This window comes from Diabrotica virgifera, chromosome 10 (assembly GCF_917563875.1).
Source record: "Diabrotica virgifera virgifera chromosome 10, PGI_DIABVI_V3a".
In the NCBI taxonomy this organism is placed as follows: Eukaryota; Metazoa; Arthropoda; class Insecta; order Coleoptera; family Chrysomelidae; genus Diabrotica; species Diabrotica virgifera.
In genome coordinates, this window is record NC_065452.1 from 29,378,595 (window position 1) to 29,395,980 (window position 17,386).

At 35.3% G+C, this 17,386-nt stretch overlaps 2 protein-coding genes across 2 annotated transcripts in view; one reads left to right on the forward strand and one right to left on the reverse strand.

Annotated features, from left to right (window-relative positions):
• The window catches only part of LOC126893007 (procathepsin L), an 83,062-nt gene extending 70,689 nt beyond the window's left edge, over positions 1-12,373 (forward strand). Inside the window, exon 6 of the mRNA XM_050662944.1 lies at positions 12,178-12,373. Within this exon, the coding sequence (XP_050518901.1) occupies positions 12,178-12,373 (196 nt within the window). The remainder of the gene's footprint in view (positions 1-12,177) is intronic.
• A 3,672-nt stretch (positions 12,374-16,045) lies between these two features.
• The window catches only part of LOC126893167 (protein disulfide-isomerase A3), a 48,743-nt gene continuing 47,402 nt past the window's right edge, over positions 16,046-17,386 (reverse strand). Inside the window, exon 9 of the mRNA XM_050663119.1 lies at positions 16,046-16,271. Within this exon, the coding sequence (XP_050519076.1) occupies positions 16,161-16,271 (111 nt within the window). The 3' untranslated portion in view covers positions 16,046-16,160. The remainder of the gene's footprint in view (positions 16,272-17,386) is intronic.

A 17,386-nucleotide genomic window follows, 5' to 3' on the forward strand; every position in this document is an offset into this window, starting at 1 on the left:
AGACGAACTACCGTCGTTAATGAGCAATGGCAGCCACAACAGTTACAAGAAGCCCAAGAAGACGATCCGTGTATAAAAAGAGTATTGGATTGGATGCGTCGAGGTGAGAGACCTAGTTGGCAAAACATTAGTGCATGTAGTCCGGAAGTCAAGGCCTACTGGAGCCAATGGAATTGCCTGATACTAAAAGATGATCTTCTGTACAGAACCTTTGAGAACGATGATGGTACAGAATCTAAGCTTCAGTTGATTGTACCTAAAAGTAAAGTGTCAGAAGTATTGCGTCAGTTGCATGACGGTACATCAGGTGGACACTTTGGTATTACGAAGACTCTGCAAAAGGTTCGAGAACGGTTCTATTGGGTGAACTGTAAAGATGATGTAAGAAGATGGTGCCGAAAATGTGAACTGTGTGCATCCGGTAATGGTCCGGTTGGTAAAAAGAGAGCACCCATGAGACAGTACAATGTTGGAAGTCCTATGGAAAGAGTAGCTATCGACATTGCAGGTCCATTTCCAGAAACCGATGCTGGAAATAAATACATCCTGGTAGCCATGGATTATTTTACAAAATGGACTGAGGCCTATGCATTACCAAATCAAGAAGCTGCTACCGTTGCAGAGGTACTTGTTAAAGAATTCTTTAGCCGATTTGGTGTTCCCTTGGAGATCCACTCCGACCAAGGGCGAAACTTTGAGTCAGCTCTTTTCCAAAACGTTTGTAAATTGATTGGTGCCAATAAGACCAGAACAACACCCCTGCATCCTCAATCAGATGGGATGGTCGAGAGGATGAACCGAACGATGGGTAAACACTTGTCCAAAGTTGTATCTGAACATCAGCGAGATTGGGACCAACACATTCATTTATTCCTGATGGCCTACCGCTCGGCCGTAAATGAAACTACAGGTCAAACACCAACCTGCCTGATGTTGGGTCGTGAAGTTCGGTTGCCCTGCGACCTAGAGTTTGGCTGCGGACCTTCCGAGGAACATGTTGCAGGCGAAGACTACGTTGACCGCCTGAAATTACGAATGAACAACATTCATGAACTTGCCCGACAACACATCCAGATAGCCAGTGACAGAATGAAAGATCAATATGATTCTCGATGCAAGAATGAAAGCTTCGAAGTAGGTGATCTTGTCTGGCTTTATAATCCGCAACGTCGTCGAGGCTTATGTCCTAAACTGCAAAGACAATGGGAAGGTCCATATGAAGTTAAGAAGAAAATAAATGACGTAATATATAGAATTAAGAAGTTGCCAAACGGTAAACCAAAAGTTATTCACATAAATCGTCTTGCACCATATGCTGGCTCAAATGAAACAGAAGAAGCACGAGTCCTCCAACAGGAGATGAAAGATGTCGCACAGCCAAGTTTTAATCAATTTATGTCAAATTACGCAGCGAGAAAGAGTGCTAGATTCGGCGTGACCACAGAAGTTCAGCAAGATCTGTTTGGTGTTCCAGAAAACGTCTCTCTGGCCCACTGTGTTGCCCAAGACCTCGAGATGACTAAAGGAATATCGTCCGTATTCAATAGAAAGTTCGGCCGCCTGGACGAGTTAAGAAATCAGCAGCCTAAAATTGGAAGAGTACTGCGATTGGAAGATGGTCCTCGATCTTTGCTGTATATGGTGACCAGAAAGTCTTATACGGACACGCCAAGCTACGAGAACATATGGCGTGCTCTAACTAATTTGAAGAAAATCGTGTGTAATTATGACATCAAAAATTTGGCTTTACCAAAAATAGGCCATGCAGTAGAAAATCTGGATTGGAAGATTGTGAGAAGCATGCTTGAAGTGGTCTTCAGAGGAACTGGTGTACAAATCACTGTGTGTTGCATGAACCCGAAGATGTCGTACCCTTCAAAGACAGTAGACTGTTATTTCTTCTTGAAGGGTGTATGCAGAGCTGGAGAGTCGTGTAGATTCCGCCATCCTGGGCCTTCATTTAGAGTTGCTGATCGAGACGCTCAGATCTTAAGAGGGGAGCAGTGTAGCGGAAGAGAAATCTTGGCCGATCCCCGTATAACAGTAAACACCTCGAGAATGACGTAATCGGATGTGCTAGGCCTCGCCGGAGAATTCTGGAAGGTACGTCACGTAGGCGGAACAAGCCGATAACTCGAGATGGGAGTCGATTGTTCCAGAATAACAACTGGGTATAAATACGGGCATATTTTGTGAATAAGTTTAGTGTATAGGATAAATTCGTCTGTAACTTATATAAATAAAGTCGTATATAAATTACGAACCGCTAGTTTTATTGTAATTAGAAGTAATTACACTAATCACGCTACAGTATATTTTATTTCAATTTATGCATATAATATACCTAAAAGCAACTAAATTATTTAATTTTGAAGTTTGAACTCTTGACAAAGCCGCATCCATAGAAAAAGTACAGTGTACAATACATGAGGAAATGATATATTTCTCCCTCGCTTGATTTGCGGCCCTCGGCTTGTGCCAACAAATTTCTGCGCTCGTGAGAAATATGTTTTTCTCACTTGTTGTACAATATACTATTCCTTATAGTAAGGAAATAATATTTCCATCCAGATATTTTTCGTTTCCAGACAACATCAAGATTTCGTTTCCAGATAAGTATGAAAAAATATCGAACGTTTCTTTAAAAAAAGTTGTCAAAAATGTCTAAATTTCTGACCGATTTTCGGAAAAATACCTAACCTAATGGTTTTTTATTTTTTATTTCAAAATTTTCGAAGACTCACTTTGTTCATTTTTATTTACATTCTTGAAAAAACATAAAAGTTTCAAGTAACTATGTGTTGCTTTCTGGTTGCAATTTATAACGACATTTAAATGCTGCATTTATATTGAATAATATATTATAATATATTTAAATATTTAATGTTTACAGTTTTTTAAAATTAATCTAATATAAATAAATTTCCAAATTATTGGATATTTCATGGTACCTATTATACTTGTAATAGTTGCAATATACTTACAATATATACAAATATTGCAAGTTTTTGCCAGTGATTTTCCTTTTTTTTGCCAATTTTGCCAATGAATTTCACTTAAGAGTTTTTTTATACCTTTATATTTCAGAATATTCCAATTATAAGGATATAATTCTATATTGCAACATATTTTTACTGCTGCATAACTTTACTCCGGAGCGAAATTCATATTTTTTTACATACCTCGTATAAAATGTATAAAATTGATGATGGCTGCACCTTAGGTTGTAGACAATTCAAAGCTCTTGATGAACAATTGATATAATACTTATAAGAAATAAAAATGAAGTTTGGAATCTAATTTCAGAAAAAATTGCAATTTGTTTTTCCAATTATAATGATTTAATTGCGCACTAAAACATATTTTTCGATTATTAATACCTTTTCATAATAACAATTTTCGATTTGTGAAAAATAAAGGCCGAAGTCCCTCTTGACCGAAATTAACATTTTTTTGACATAACTCATATAAAATTGACAAAATTTGACATCTGATGGTTGAATCATAGAATTTACATCATGCAGAAATTTTTATAAAGAATAACTTTTTTTCGTAAAATTAGTAAGATAACAAAGTTTTACATATTATGTTCAATTATTCATAAGTAGGTGCTGTAAAATTTTAAAAATTAGGCAACCCTCATTTAGAACATGCTTTTTACGGGCAACCCTATATCATCGTATTTGCAATTAAACAGTGCTTATTTTTGTGTTTGGTTGATAGATTAAACAATTAGGTGCAAATACCTATGAAAAGACACCTGTTTAAACCTGGCAGTCCAATCGTTTTGACAGGATAAAAATAGACACCCCTATGTTTACATATCCTATAGGCTTTGCACTTACAGATAGTATTAATTTTTTTTGTTAAACACGTCAGTCAAGTTTATGAAAAAAAATCATTTTTTAATTATTAATTAATTATAGTCATAACAGGATTATATCAGGCACCCCTTGTTTTTTATAATGTTTAACATACTAATTTACATATAAAATAATTTTTTTCCATTAAACAGATCGGTGCAGTTCGACCTTATATCGTATCCTCTACTAATACATACTGTTGAAATTAACCCGAACACTTTATTTGTTTAATTACCATTAAATCTATGTAAGGTTTATGTTATTAAATGGAACACAAGCTTGGATACTAAAATTATCGGGAATGAATGGATCTTAAGCATTGGAAATGTGCATTCAGGGATCTTAAAAAAGATATTGAACGCCACATACAACTAACAAGGAGTACTGACAGATTTAACAAGAACAGGAAAAATATTAATATAATATAATATATAGGGTAGGTGGAGGCAAAGGTACGCATTTTCTAAATTTTTATCTCTGGTGAATCTCCTAATGCTTGAATTGGCACAGAGTATAAATGAAAGTGAAATTGATACATTTTGTAACCATATAAGGTAAATGGAAATTCTTCAAGATTATTTTTGTAGTGTTGATAACTTTTTGAAAAAAAAAATTGTAAATGCGTACCTTTGCCCCACCCAATGGGGCAAAAGTACGCCTGTGCGTACTTTTGCAGATTTGAGACATTTTACAATTGAGACAAAATTAGCTGATAGAATATCAAGCTCAACTTGATATTCACTTTGAAGATTGACTTGAAACATGCATTTGTCAAGTCTCCCTCACTGGGGTCAAAGGTACGCACTGCAAACGTTTGCCTCATTTGTGTGAGTACTTTTGCCCCATTTGTGCGAGTACTTTTGCCCCATCCGGCAACCAATAATATGTCTAACCTCAATATGAAACTATGCACATGTGAACTTCAAACTGTCATGTAGAAGAAGTCTTCTAACAATAAACTTTCAACATGCCTAACCAATAATATAATCTGAGTTTGAAAGATTAAGAATTAGAATCAATCAATTTTTAAGAATAATTAGATCAAAAGGTACAAAAATAATTTTTACCTCATTTTTGTTGTATTCGCCCTGATTACGCCAAAGTTTCTCATCCAATGCTACTGAGTAGTACAAACATATGCCACAAGATGTTGTAGCCAACATATAAGAAGTTACTGAAAAATGTAAGTGCGTACCTTTGCCCCCACCTACCCTATTTGACAAGTTTTGGGCACACAATACACCACAGAATAAGAAACAATAAAAAACTTTACAATGAAGTAAAAAACTTCTAACGTAATTGGTACTTTGTTTAAAAAACACATTAAAATAGAAAAATCCAAACGGATTACAATATAGTCTAGTCGCTACATAGGGGCTCCCGTGGGAAATTCTAGCTCACCGTGATTTGATGGTGGTATTATAGGTTTTTTGAGTCGCTAAATCCAATGAAAGTGGTCTGGAAGCCCAAATATGGTGCGTTTAATTGTTATTAACAAATTATGGTAAAATTAGGTGTTTTTCAGGAATTATTAGAAGCTCTGTAAATAAATTGATAGTGTTAAGGTCTTCTCTGGTGTATTTTTGGTCGCTGAATCGAATTCGACTAGTCGCGATTACTCAAAATATGGTCTTATTTTGTTAATAACAAAATAATTGTTTATTCGCAGAAAAGCTCGAAATAATGCACTATCTACAGCAAGTGTGTAGTCTTTTTCATAGTATTTTTATACGCTAGATCGATTGCCACTAGTCGTGATAGCTTAAACCACGTTTCGACTTTGTTATTAATAAATTATTGCAATAATACCGGTTTATTGCTCTAAATTTTAAAAAACCACTTGGATTGATATGAAATTTGGCATACACGTAGCTAATATTGTCAAACAAAACAAGTGATATTGTGCCGATGTGTGCTTTTACCCTGGGGGTGAGTTTCACCCCTTTTTGGGGGTGAAAAAGAAACATTTAAAACAAGTCCGGAAGTGGATAAACTGATTAATTCTAAACAACTTTTGTTCTATACAGTTTTTTCACTACGTCAATACTTTTCGAGTTATTTGCGAGTGAATATGTTCATTTTTCAACAAAAAACCCACGTTTTTAGACGGCTTTTCGCAAATACCTAACTGAAAAATTAAGTATTTTTTCAAAAAAGTATTTCCTTAGCAAAAATATAGACTATAAAAAAGTGACAAAAATGGTGTATGTGTGAGCAGCAGCGGACCCAGAAGAAGCGAAGTGTAGCTAATGAACAACATATTCGTCAAATTCCAAATCGAATATTTCAACATAAAATAACAAAAAAATGAAGCACTTTTTAAGGAAAACTTTTTATAGCTTTAAAAAAACTTTATTCTTATTTTTTGAAAAAGTATCTAGTATCAAAAATAAGCAAGTTACTCTTAAAATAAGGTTGTTCCCTTTTTTTTTGGTAAAAAAAACGGGTAAATCACCCCCTAATTAGCATCTCAAATGAAATGAATCATTATCGCTTCACAAGTTGCTTTACTTATGTTGTATTTATATGATCTGTAAGTTTCATCAGTTCGAAAGTGCTTATAAAACCACCAAAAGCGTGGTTTTTTTTGTTGAAAAATTAATATATTCACTCGCAAATAACTCGAAAAGTATTGACTTAGTCAAAAAACTGTATTCGCTCCGAGCGTTAACATAGTGTCAAAGCAAAATCGACCGACCTGCTCATGATGGCGGTTTTTTGAAAGTTTGTAAGGACGCTTTGTGTATGTTTAAATGGGATATTTCAAAAAATGCCGTGTCACGCTAGTGATATTATGTATTAATATAAACAGAAAATAAAAACGAACTTAATCTGATATAAATTCTTCACTTTGCATTATTGATTATCAGTTTTAATCATAGATTTATAATACTCTAGATTGCGCCTTACGATCTTAAAATGGGTGACGGTTGCGACAGAGATAAATGAGCCTATTTGGTCGGTAGTCTCTTTCTAATTCAAGGGGAGTATCGACGACGTCACTATCCTACTCTGTCGTCGAGTATTTTAGATGGTTTGACAGTTCGAGCGCATGGCGACGAGAACTGGTCGTTTGTCTTCGGACGTGGATAATCCTGGTTCGAATCCCATACCAATCTTACTTTTTTTATTTTTTATTTAATCAATATTGCGTTTATTAGATATTATTACATCTCTAAAATAAATCTATGCAAAGAAATATATAACAAATAAGAAAAACTGTGTAGGTACCTATAGATTTTTAAAAATATAAAAGCCAATGTTATTTTTTTTAATAAATTAATGGTAGAATAGTATAAAGCAATTAAAAATATTCGTAAAAAATTACCAATAATTAATATCAACATAATGTACCATCGATTTATTAATTGAATCGGGCATTTCAAAAACAACACGAGTCACATATTCCTAATTTTACAGAAGAGCAAAGAAAACTTAACTATAGTCGAAAGATGGATGAAATGGATGACATCAAAATTCAGAGTTATATTGTAGTTTTGTTCCTAATGTTTTTACTGGACTGGTGTCGTTTTTGCACACAACGTTTATCTTAAAGGAGTCTATTCCTCTCAAAAAGTTAGTTTCTCAAAATTGTGGACTTTGCTGTTTTTGAAATGACCGATTCAATTATAAGTAATTAGACATTTTTATTTATGAAACTATTGTTCCAATTTTTTAAAAAAGTAGAAGCAAAACAAATATTATTCACATCATTCGAATAAGGACGAATTTATATTAATAACGAATGACTTTTATTTTACTATGCAGTTCACAAATTATGTATTCCAATATTAACTTACTATACATAGGTACATTTATTATCTGCTAGATTTACTTAGGTCCATTTTTCAGATGTAAAAATATCTAATAAACGCAATATTGATTAAATAAAAATAAAAAAGGTAAAGTTGGAATGGGATTCGAACCACGATTATCCATGTCCGAAGACCAAAGACCATTTCTCGTCACCACCCGGTCCAACTGTCAACACATATTACTCGATAAAGTGGGATAGTCACGTCGTCGATATTCCCCTTAAATTAAAAAGAGACTACCGACCAAATAGGCTCATTTATCTCTGTCGCAACCGTCACCCATTTTAAGATCGCAGGGCGCAATCTAGAGTATTATATATCTATGGTTTTAATATGTATTTATACATAACCTCACTATCGCAGTTTATGTCAATAAATCTTTATTAACGAAAATGAAAATATTTTTGTTGCACTGTAAATTACACTATAAATTAATAACTAATGAATTCTAACAATAATTGTATTCGGTTATTATCACTACAAAATAAAATATTCAAGTTTAACAAAATAATCCCATAAGAATCATCCCATAAGAATCCATGTTAAAACGTCCTTACAAAATTTGACAGTGTGTCACGTGACTGTAAATAGAGGGGAGACGCACGGTGCGAATAAAACAAAAGTTGCTTACAATTCATCAGTTTATCGGACTTATTTTAAAGGTTTTTTTTTCACCCCCGAAAAGGGGTGAAACACTATTAACACCGACTAGTCGCATTTGATGCAGTGACCAAAAATACAACAGAGAAGACCATAACACTATCAATTTCTTTACAGGGCTTATACCTGAATATAATAATACCTGAAAAATACCTAATTTTACCATAATTTGTTAATAACAATTAAACGCATCATATTTGGGCTTCCAGACAACTTTCATTGGTTTCAGCGGCCCAAAAAACCTATAATACCACCATCAAATCACGGCGAGCTAGAATTTTCCACGGGACCCCCTATGTTGCGACTAGACTAATAGTCCAAACGGTTTAATCATCAGTGAACTTAATAGTAGTTGCTTACAGTGTTGCATCACAAAATAGTATTTGTTGAAATTACATTTTAAAGTTTAAAGATTTTGAAAGTAATGCGACAAAATGTCGATGTTAATGGAATTGTTGGGTATTTGGTTCTGGATTTTAAAATAAAACACACTTATTGAGAAATTGTTGAAAAAAACTGTCGCTTCTTTCGATCTACGTTTTTTTAATACTAGGTATAAGACATGGAGTTATGTTAAACCATTCTGTATACTCCTACCATTTTCAATTGTTAATTCATTTTTAATTTATATACTCAGTGACATTAGAAGTGGTACACCCAGAAGGAATAATTTCTTGAACTGAATTTTTTGGTAAGAGAATGACTACATTTAAAGCATGCTATGATAACAATATCAATGTTTGATCTTTTACACTTTTTGTAAAAATAAAGTTTTATCTTTAAAAAAATTGATGAAAAACTTTCTTTATAAAAGGTATATTTATTTAAAACCCTAAAAAGGGCTACAAATCCAACAGAACGGTTTCGCTCTCTAAAAAGAGCATCATCAGTGTTCTTACAGGCTTTACATGCTAAGCCACCAAAAATACATTGGTTACAACCGTTTAAATATCGACTAAATGTCTCACATTGGAATGTTAAATATTAAGTCCAAAGGATGGATAAAATCTCTAAGGATCTACCCTAAGGCATTATATGACTAAGCACGTGGGTTGTTAAGTAAAAATTATGTGTCTTCCCATTGAGAACGGTGAGAGTCAACTGGATTTTATCTTTACAACCGAGGCGTACCACAGAGCATCAAGATGGGGCTTTAGATTACTGAAGGCCGCGTCCCACCATCAAATAATTTGATCAAACTTGACAGTTAGTGACACAAAGTGACAGTTAGTGACGTCATATCCTGAGTGTTCATTGTGGGTAATAATGAAAAATTTTAATTTTAAATAAAGTACAAACAAGTTAGACAATTCAATACAAAGAATTTGATCAAACTAGACTGATAGTGAGAGCACAGATTTTTAGAATTTCAAAAAAACTGCAATTGTGACGTCACTTTGACGTACTTCCGGAGTTTGCTCAAATTATTTGATGGTGAGACGCGGTCTTGACTCTGCGAGATCGTTTTGCTACTACGTGTCAAATTGCTGACCAATGGTTTGGAGTAGAAGGTAGACCTGTTACTATGCGTACACTATATCGACGCATTCGAGTCTTTGGACTGGTTTCATTCCGCCCACGACTAGTGCTTGACTGCAGACCACTGCCATCAAAGTTTGCAGAGAACGGCAGCATTGGGTGGCAGAATGGCATAATGTAGCATTCAGCGATGAATCCCGATTTTGTTTCTCTCTCTCTTTCTTGTCATTTCCCCATTACTGAGGATCGTGATTTCTTCCAATATTCCTAACAATGTTTCTCCATTGGTCTCTATCTTCAGCTGCTCTAAGAGCTTCGCAGAATGAGTTTCCAGCTGAATTCTTTATTTGGTCGGGCCATCTAGTTGGTGATCGTCCTCTTGATCTTCTCCTCGGAACGTTTCCAGAAACAATTAATCTTTCCAAACTGTCGTTACCTCTGCGAACCACGTGAGCAAAGAATTGCAGTATTCGTTGCAGACATATTGTGGACAGCCTTTTTTTAATCTTGAGTTCGTTTAGAATGGAAACGTTTGTATTATGAGCTGTCCAAGGTATGCGCAGCATTCTTCTCCAGCACCACATCTCAAAGGCATCAATTTTTTGGCGCTCGCATGCGCGAAGAGTCCAAGTCTCTGCTCCGTATAGAAATATTGAGAATACAAGGGCATTCACCAGTCTCATCTTGATATTTTGAGAGATAGATCTGTCTTTCCAAACTTTAGTTAGGCGACTCATCGCATTTTTTGCCATACCAATACGTCTCCGAACTTCTGCTTGTTACCATCGTTAGTTATACTAGACCCGAGAGAGACAAAGGTCTTTACTATCTGGTATTCTTGTAACATGTTAGTCAGTTGAATAGTGTCGAATCTATCGACCACCATTATTTTTGTCTTAGCTTTATTGATTTTTAGACCAACTTTATTGCTTTCGTACTCAACTCTTCGCAGGAGATCAAACATTTCTTGCTCATTTGCTGCTATAAGTGTAGTGTCATCAGCAAATCTTAAATTGGAGATTTTCCTACCAGCTACTGTTACTCCACCGGCCCATCCTTCTAAAACCATCCTCATGACATGTTCACCATAATAAATGTTAAATAAGTCAGGTCACAACAAGCATCTTTGTCTAACACCTCTCTCGGTCTTGAATTGATTTGAGAACTTATGATCTAGTCGTACCGTCGCTATATTGGACTGGTACAGATTTTTAATAAGTGTCACCAGGTGCATTGGTGCGCCCATTTCTATTAAAATTGACCACAGATCTATCCACCTTACACAATCAAATGCCTTTTGGTAGTCAACGAAGCATATAATCATAGGTACTTGAAATTCTCTAGACTTTTCAATGAGTTTTCTCAGGTTCAGGATTTGTTCCCTTGTACCTTTATCCTTTACAAACCCCCCTTGTTCCTGAGGTATTTGGTAATGTAGATAGGTTTTTAATCTGTTTTTGATGATGTGTAACAAGATTTTACTAGCATGTGTTATTAGTGAAGCCTGGGTTTCCTCGAAAGCGGCACCGACAAACTGCGACAGTAACACTTCGATGAATTACGTCATAAAAACTGTACCACGCAAAATAATAGCAGTGGTTTCCAAGCATGCGTTGGAATCCACCGCTTACCGAGTTTACACATTTCATTGCCGCAGTGAAGAACTTTGAATTTTTCACCGTAATCTGACGTCATTCATCGCAGTTTGTCGGTGCCGCTTTCGAGGAAACCAAGGCTTGACAGTGTGCGGTAGTTTTCATATCTGGTAGTAGTTCCTTTTTTGTGTAGAGGGATATAAATTGAGGTACACTAATCAGATGGCCATTTTCCTGAATTCCAAACAGCGACACAGATAGAATGGATATGTGATATGTAATCCTTTGTCGATTTTGTTTAGGAATGCATAATGGTCGTAGGTTGGTAAGACGCCGCCGTGGAGAGCGACAAGATATCGAGTTTGCTTTTGAGATGCATGTACTCAGGACAGTTGGAGTAATAGTCTGGGGGACTATTGCTTGTGATAGCCGATCACCACTTGTGTTTATTCGAGGACGTATGACAGCCGCGCGTTATGTTAATGGCATCTTCCAAACCACTTTACTGCCTTATCTAGACGGCCGTCGGCACGTCCTTTTTTAGCAAGACAAGCTGGCGTTAATGTTTTGTCGTGGCCACCCCGTTCACCTGATTTAAATCCTTTCGAGAATGTGTGAGATATGATGGGAAAGAAACTGTCCACTTTGCACCATCCTCACTATTGATGTAAATCTACCATGTTGCCCAAAAATTAAGTTCAAGAAATTATTCCTTCTAGGTGTAACACTTCTAATGTCACTGAATATATAATAAAACATTTTTAGCCATGGAATATATGACGATTCCTCGTGTTCTTCAGATCACGTCAACCATGCTATGCTGGTAGTAGGCTACACCAAAGACGCGTGGATTTTGAAGAATTGGTGGGGCAAACATTGGGGAGAAAATGGATACATGCGACTACGGAGACATAAAAATCGGTGTGGTATATCAAATTATGCAGCTTATGCTTTGGTTTGAACAATGTTTAACAAAAAATATCACTTGTTTTATTTAAATCTTTGTGTAATTCCTATATTTTCTTTTAACTAAAATACTGAATTTTAAAAAAAAGTATAAATAACCATAGGCCAACATAGACCAATCTCCCTGCTGTCTCAAATGTACAAACAGTATATGAGTAATAATAGGTTAACGTCGAAGCTTGATAGCTATCAACCGGTAGAACAGGCAGGATTCCGAAAGAGTTACAGTACAGCGGATCATCTTCACAGTCAGAAGAACGCTAAGCGAACTCGTACACCAAAGCAATATCCAAATGCAACATGAAACACTCAGCATCTCATATCACTGTTAATGTGTCCCTTGAACGCACTTAAAACTACCTAGGATTCCTAGAACTTCGTTCACCGACTCAGCGGGGATAAGGATCGTCCACCAAAAACCAGATGTGAAACTCAGTGCATATCTTTCCGCAATGTATGTTATATGTAATTCTGTACGATATTGCTTTGGTGTACCAGTCCGCTAATAGCGAAAGCCAATGAATATCACTTGAACTCAGCCACTGGCTTCGTTAATTGATTATGAAAAGGCATTCGACTTTATAAAATTTGGGCAATAGCGAGAGCTATGAACAACTGCAGAATAGATTTCCGATACAGAATGCTCACACATAATATGTACAAGAAAGCTACAATGAATATACAAATAGATGAAAAAACCAAAGCTATACCAACCAACACAGGAATTTGGCAGGAAGAGCGTTAGGGGAATTCGTTATCCCACCAAAGCTATTCACACTGGGACTGGGGACATTAACTGGGGAGATAAAGGAATACATGATAATGGAAGAAAACTGAGTCATTTGGGATATGCTGACGACATTGTAATATTCGCTACAAGTTTCGAAGAATTACAGACCATGATGAAGTAACTATTTCAAGCTTCGGAAAAAGTAGGTCTTAAGATGAAACAAAAATAATGACGAATACACTGGCGCGAGAAATAAGACGATCCCAAAATGATTGCGCAGCATTCGAAGAGACTCCCTGGTCGTTTGACAGGTTTCCCCATCCTGCTGAAACCATTGTTGATTAAGTGGTTGGTTCCTGGCACGACAAAATCGATGAAGATCACGTAGAAATGGAATGATAATCTGTTCTCTGTAGCACTCCTGATTAATCGTTAACGGCGTTCCATCGTTTGATTCAGTGAAATACGGGCCCAATATCCCATGTACGGATACAGCACACCAAATGGTAACACGGTCACTGTGAAAGGAGTGTTTGACTATTACGTCAAGACGTTCGAATCCAAGAAACCGTTTTGTTAATTATTGCTTGCGTGCTTCTTCTTCGAATCGCCCTACAACCCTTTGTCTTGGCCTGCTTAACAATGTTCTTCCATTCTGCCTTGTCGAATACTTTCCTTCGCCACTGCTTGATGTTCATGGTTTTAAGACCTTCCTCTACGTCGTCTATCCATCTTTTACGGGACCCTTCCTCTTATTCTATTTCCTTGGGGCTTCTATCTCTGGATTACTTTTACAGCTCGATTATCTGACGTCCTTTCTAAGTGACCAAGCCAGTTTAGTCTTTGTGACTTTACAAATCTAACAATATCTGCGCTCTGCATTAGTTCATACAACGTAGTTCATTTTAATTTTCCACGAACCATCGCTGCAATAGGTTGGCCCGCCAAATATCTTCCTTAGTATTTTGCACTCAAATATTCTCAGTTGATTTTCATCAGTGGTTGAGGGGGTCCACGTTTCACATCCATATGTGACCACCGGTCCAATTACTATTTTGTAGATGCTAAGCTTAGACTCACGATTCAGTAACTTACTTTTCATTAAGTCTTTGTATGCATAAGCGTACAAAGCACTTATTGCCGCTAAAAATCCGTGCTTGTATTTCTTGACTGTTGTTGTTGTTATAATAAAATAGGCTTATTATAAAGGATGAACGTCCCTCTGCTAGGGGTTGGATATCAGGAATACACTACTCATACTATGTTTATTTAATCACTAAATATGCTAGTAACGAGTTGGTGGACAAAGTCTATATTCTAACTACATTGATGTCTAAATAATGAATGATGAATAATCTGCTTTACTTTCTCCGTATCTATAAATAAACTCGTAATTTTCTTGTTATGATTGACGACACCGTTGTGACCGTGAAATACTCATAATATCAAAATCGCTGACTTGGGTGTTCTTGAAACGAAATCAATGTCATGCAATTATTTACTATAGACAATACTTGTAGATAATGTTTGTGTAAGACCTTTAAAAATTAAATCGATATGGATTACTCTTATTTCTTTTGATGCTAACATAAATCCTGTACATTGTTGTCATTTATTATTGAGACTAGATAGGGAAAAGTGAAGGCATATTCGTAGGTATGGTTGTCTACCTTCAAATTCTCATGTTGATTCGACTTTTCATTCCATATATTTTGTTTTATTTTAATTTATATATAGACCAAACGTAGCAGCTTCCCGTTTCAGCTCTATAGCTTTTTTGTTTAATATCCTCTTGTTGCGGCTCTTTTTATGACATCACATGCATATGCGCATAGATCTTGTATTAATACAGCCGTTCATATCTAATTTTCTAACAACAGCTTCCAAAGTTAGATTAAAAAGTGTTGTTGATAAGGCATCACCTTGCGTAACTCCACTTTCAATATCAATGTTTGCGTGCTTATTAAGCCTAAATGCGTTGGCAGCTGATTTTAAGCTTGGATCGTTTTCGCGACCTTTTCCGTATAACCGTAAATAGTACTCCACTATAATTTTTTTTTGTCGCACTGAAAACCATCATGAAGCATTTAACATTAACACGACATTGACATAATGTTATAACGACGTTCGGAAAACACTCGGTACGTTCCGGCGCATGACACATACAAATTTGACGCATGCATTCCAGTAGTGATGTTGAAAAAGTAACTATTCGTTACAAAGTACTCGTTACTTACGAATACCGAAAGTAACGAATACTATACAGAGAGGCAAATCGTTACTTTGATTATTACTTCGTTACTTCGTACCAATCGTATCAGAGCGAGTAACGACTATTGGATCTACTTTGATTATTCTGGTTACTTTGATTATTCTGATTACTTCGTACTTCGTGAAGGTCGTTATTATATCGGAATACCTATACAAAATACCTACCTACTGAGAAATACGATTCTCGATATGATTACCGGTACTCAAATACAAAAGTAATCATAGTAATCAAATCATTTTTATCTCTTAAAGAGATTGGTGAAGATCGTTGTTATATTGGAATACCTATACAGACCTATCTACTGAGAAATACGATTCTCGATATGATTACCGGTACTCAAATACAAAAGTAATCGTAGTAATCAAAGTAACGAATACTGTAAATGATTACTTTATACAAAAGTAACGATTTGTAACGAATACTCGAAAGTAACTATAATCAACATCACTACATTCTAGTACTGTTTATTTTGCCGCATACCGTAGATTAACTAATCGTCCGAAGCTCAGTCTAAAAAAAAATGTATAAAACTATTTACAAACCACACGTGCCATACCAACACAAAAAGCTGGTGCACAATACATGACATATATTTTTTGGTCAGTGTATACATATTTGTATGGAGTATTAACAGTGATTATTTTGTGTATTAACATAAAAAAAAATAGAGAAAACCACTTTATTAGAAAATTAATCACTACATGGAATTCGTTTAAAAAGTATGAGAACATCTCAAAAATTATTTTTAAAAATCACATATTTTAAATTTATTACAACACATTACAACTCAGTCTTGCCTTCCTTAGGAGATCCACTCCTATCGTAACCCTTAAGTTCGTTGGTAGCGTGTTTGGCTACATATTTAACGAAGTCGTCTACATCTCGACCACCCTGCAAGTAAAAAATCATATTAGAAAATCATAAAGATCATACTGTCTTTTTCTTTTCTATTTTTACTCAAATTTGAGTACTAGAAAGTTTCTTTCTGACCTTTTCCTAGACGAATGAAAACGGAATGTGACTGCATATCGTAGAGTCCTTTTCGTTTTCTATATTCGTCGTCTGCTGTCTTACAAATTGTAAAAGTCACAGATTAAGGATATACCAGAAAGAGTCTCCAACACGAAAAGTTTTCAGATTTAAATAATTATTTGCCATTTTAATTTTTGTTATAATGGTGGATTTTGTATCTGAGACTTTTCGTTTTATTTAAGAGATGTCGCTGATGGCGTCCTAAAGTGGATTTTAAACGATCTTTGAAATTCCACATAAATAGATGGTTTGGCTTCGTTTTGCTTCAGAGGTGTGCAAGCTAGCTCTACTGAAGTCTGGTAGGACAGAAACAGTTGTCTAGGGATTGTGCATCCCTCTTAATGGAAAGGAAGCATAAACTGTCTTTTTCCTTTCATATTAGATTCATCAAAAATTGCGAATACTCCAGGGAAATAAACAAAAAATAGACCATGTTCGGGAAAACTAAATTATCCAGTTAGCTGATAACTTTTTTAGTTATTATAGACCTAAAGGAAGAAAACCTACCGATTTCCTGTCTAGAGTTCGGAGCATTATTAGTACAATATTTAGTGCAAAAAACATGATTTTTTCGATTCTTTGCACCCCAGTAAAAAGCTAAATAGATGACATAAAATTGCAAAAAGTTGACATAAAGTTGACAAAAAATTGCAAAATTTTATTTTTTAGACCATTGAAAAAGCTTCAAAGTTCCGCTTTTTGAAAGTTAAAAAGTCAATTTGTTGCTTCGGAAATTGCAAAATAAGTAAAAATTGTTATTTGTTAATAATGTTAATTAAAAATAACGTAGAACTTTGGTGTTTCACCCAAAGTTGTGTATTAGAGTACTTAACACTAAAAATTTGAGACCGATCCATTAATTAGTTTAAAAGTTATTATATTTGTTTATCCCAGAGACCTATTTTTTGCAATAACATAAGACAGAAAATAATGAAGATAGGGCAATTATGTGGATGCCAAGGGAAAGTAGAAGA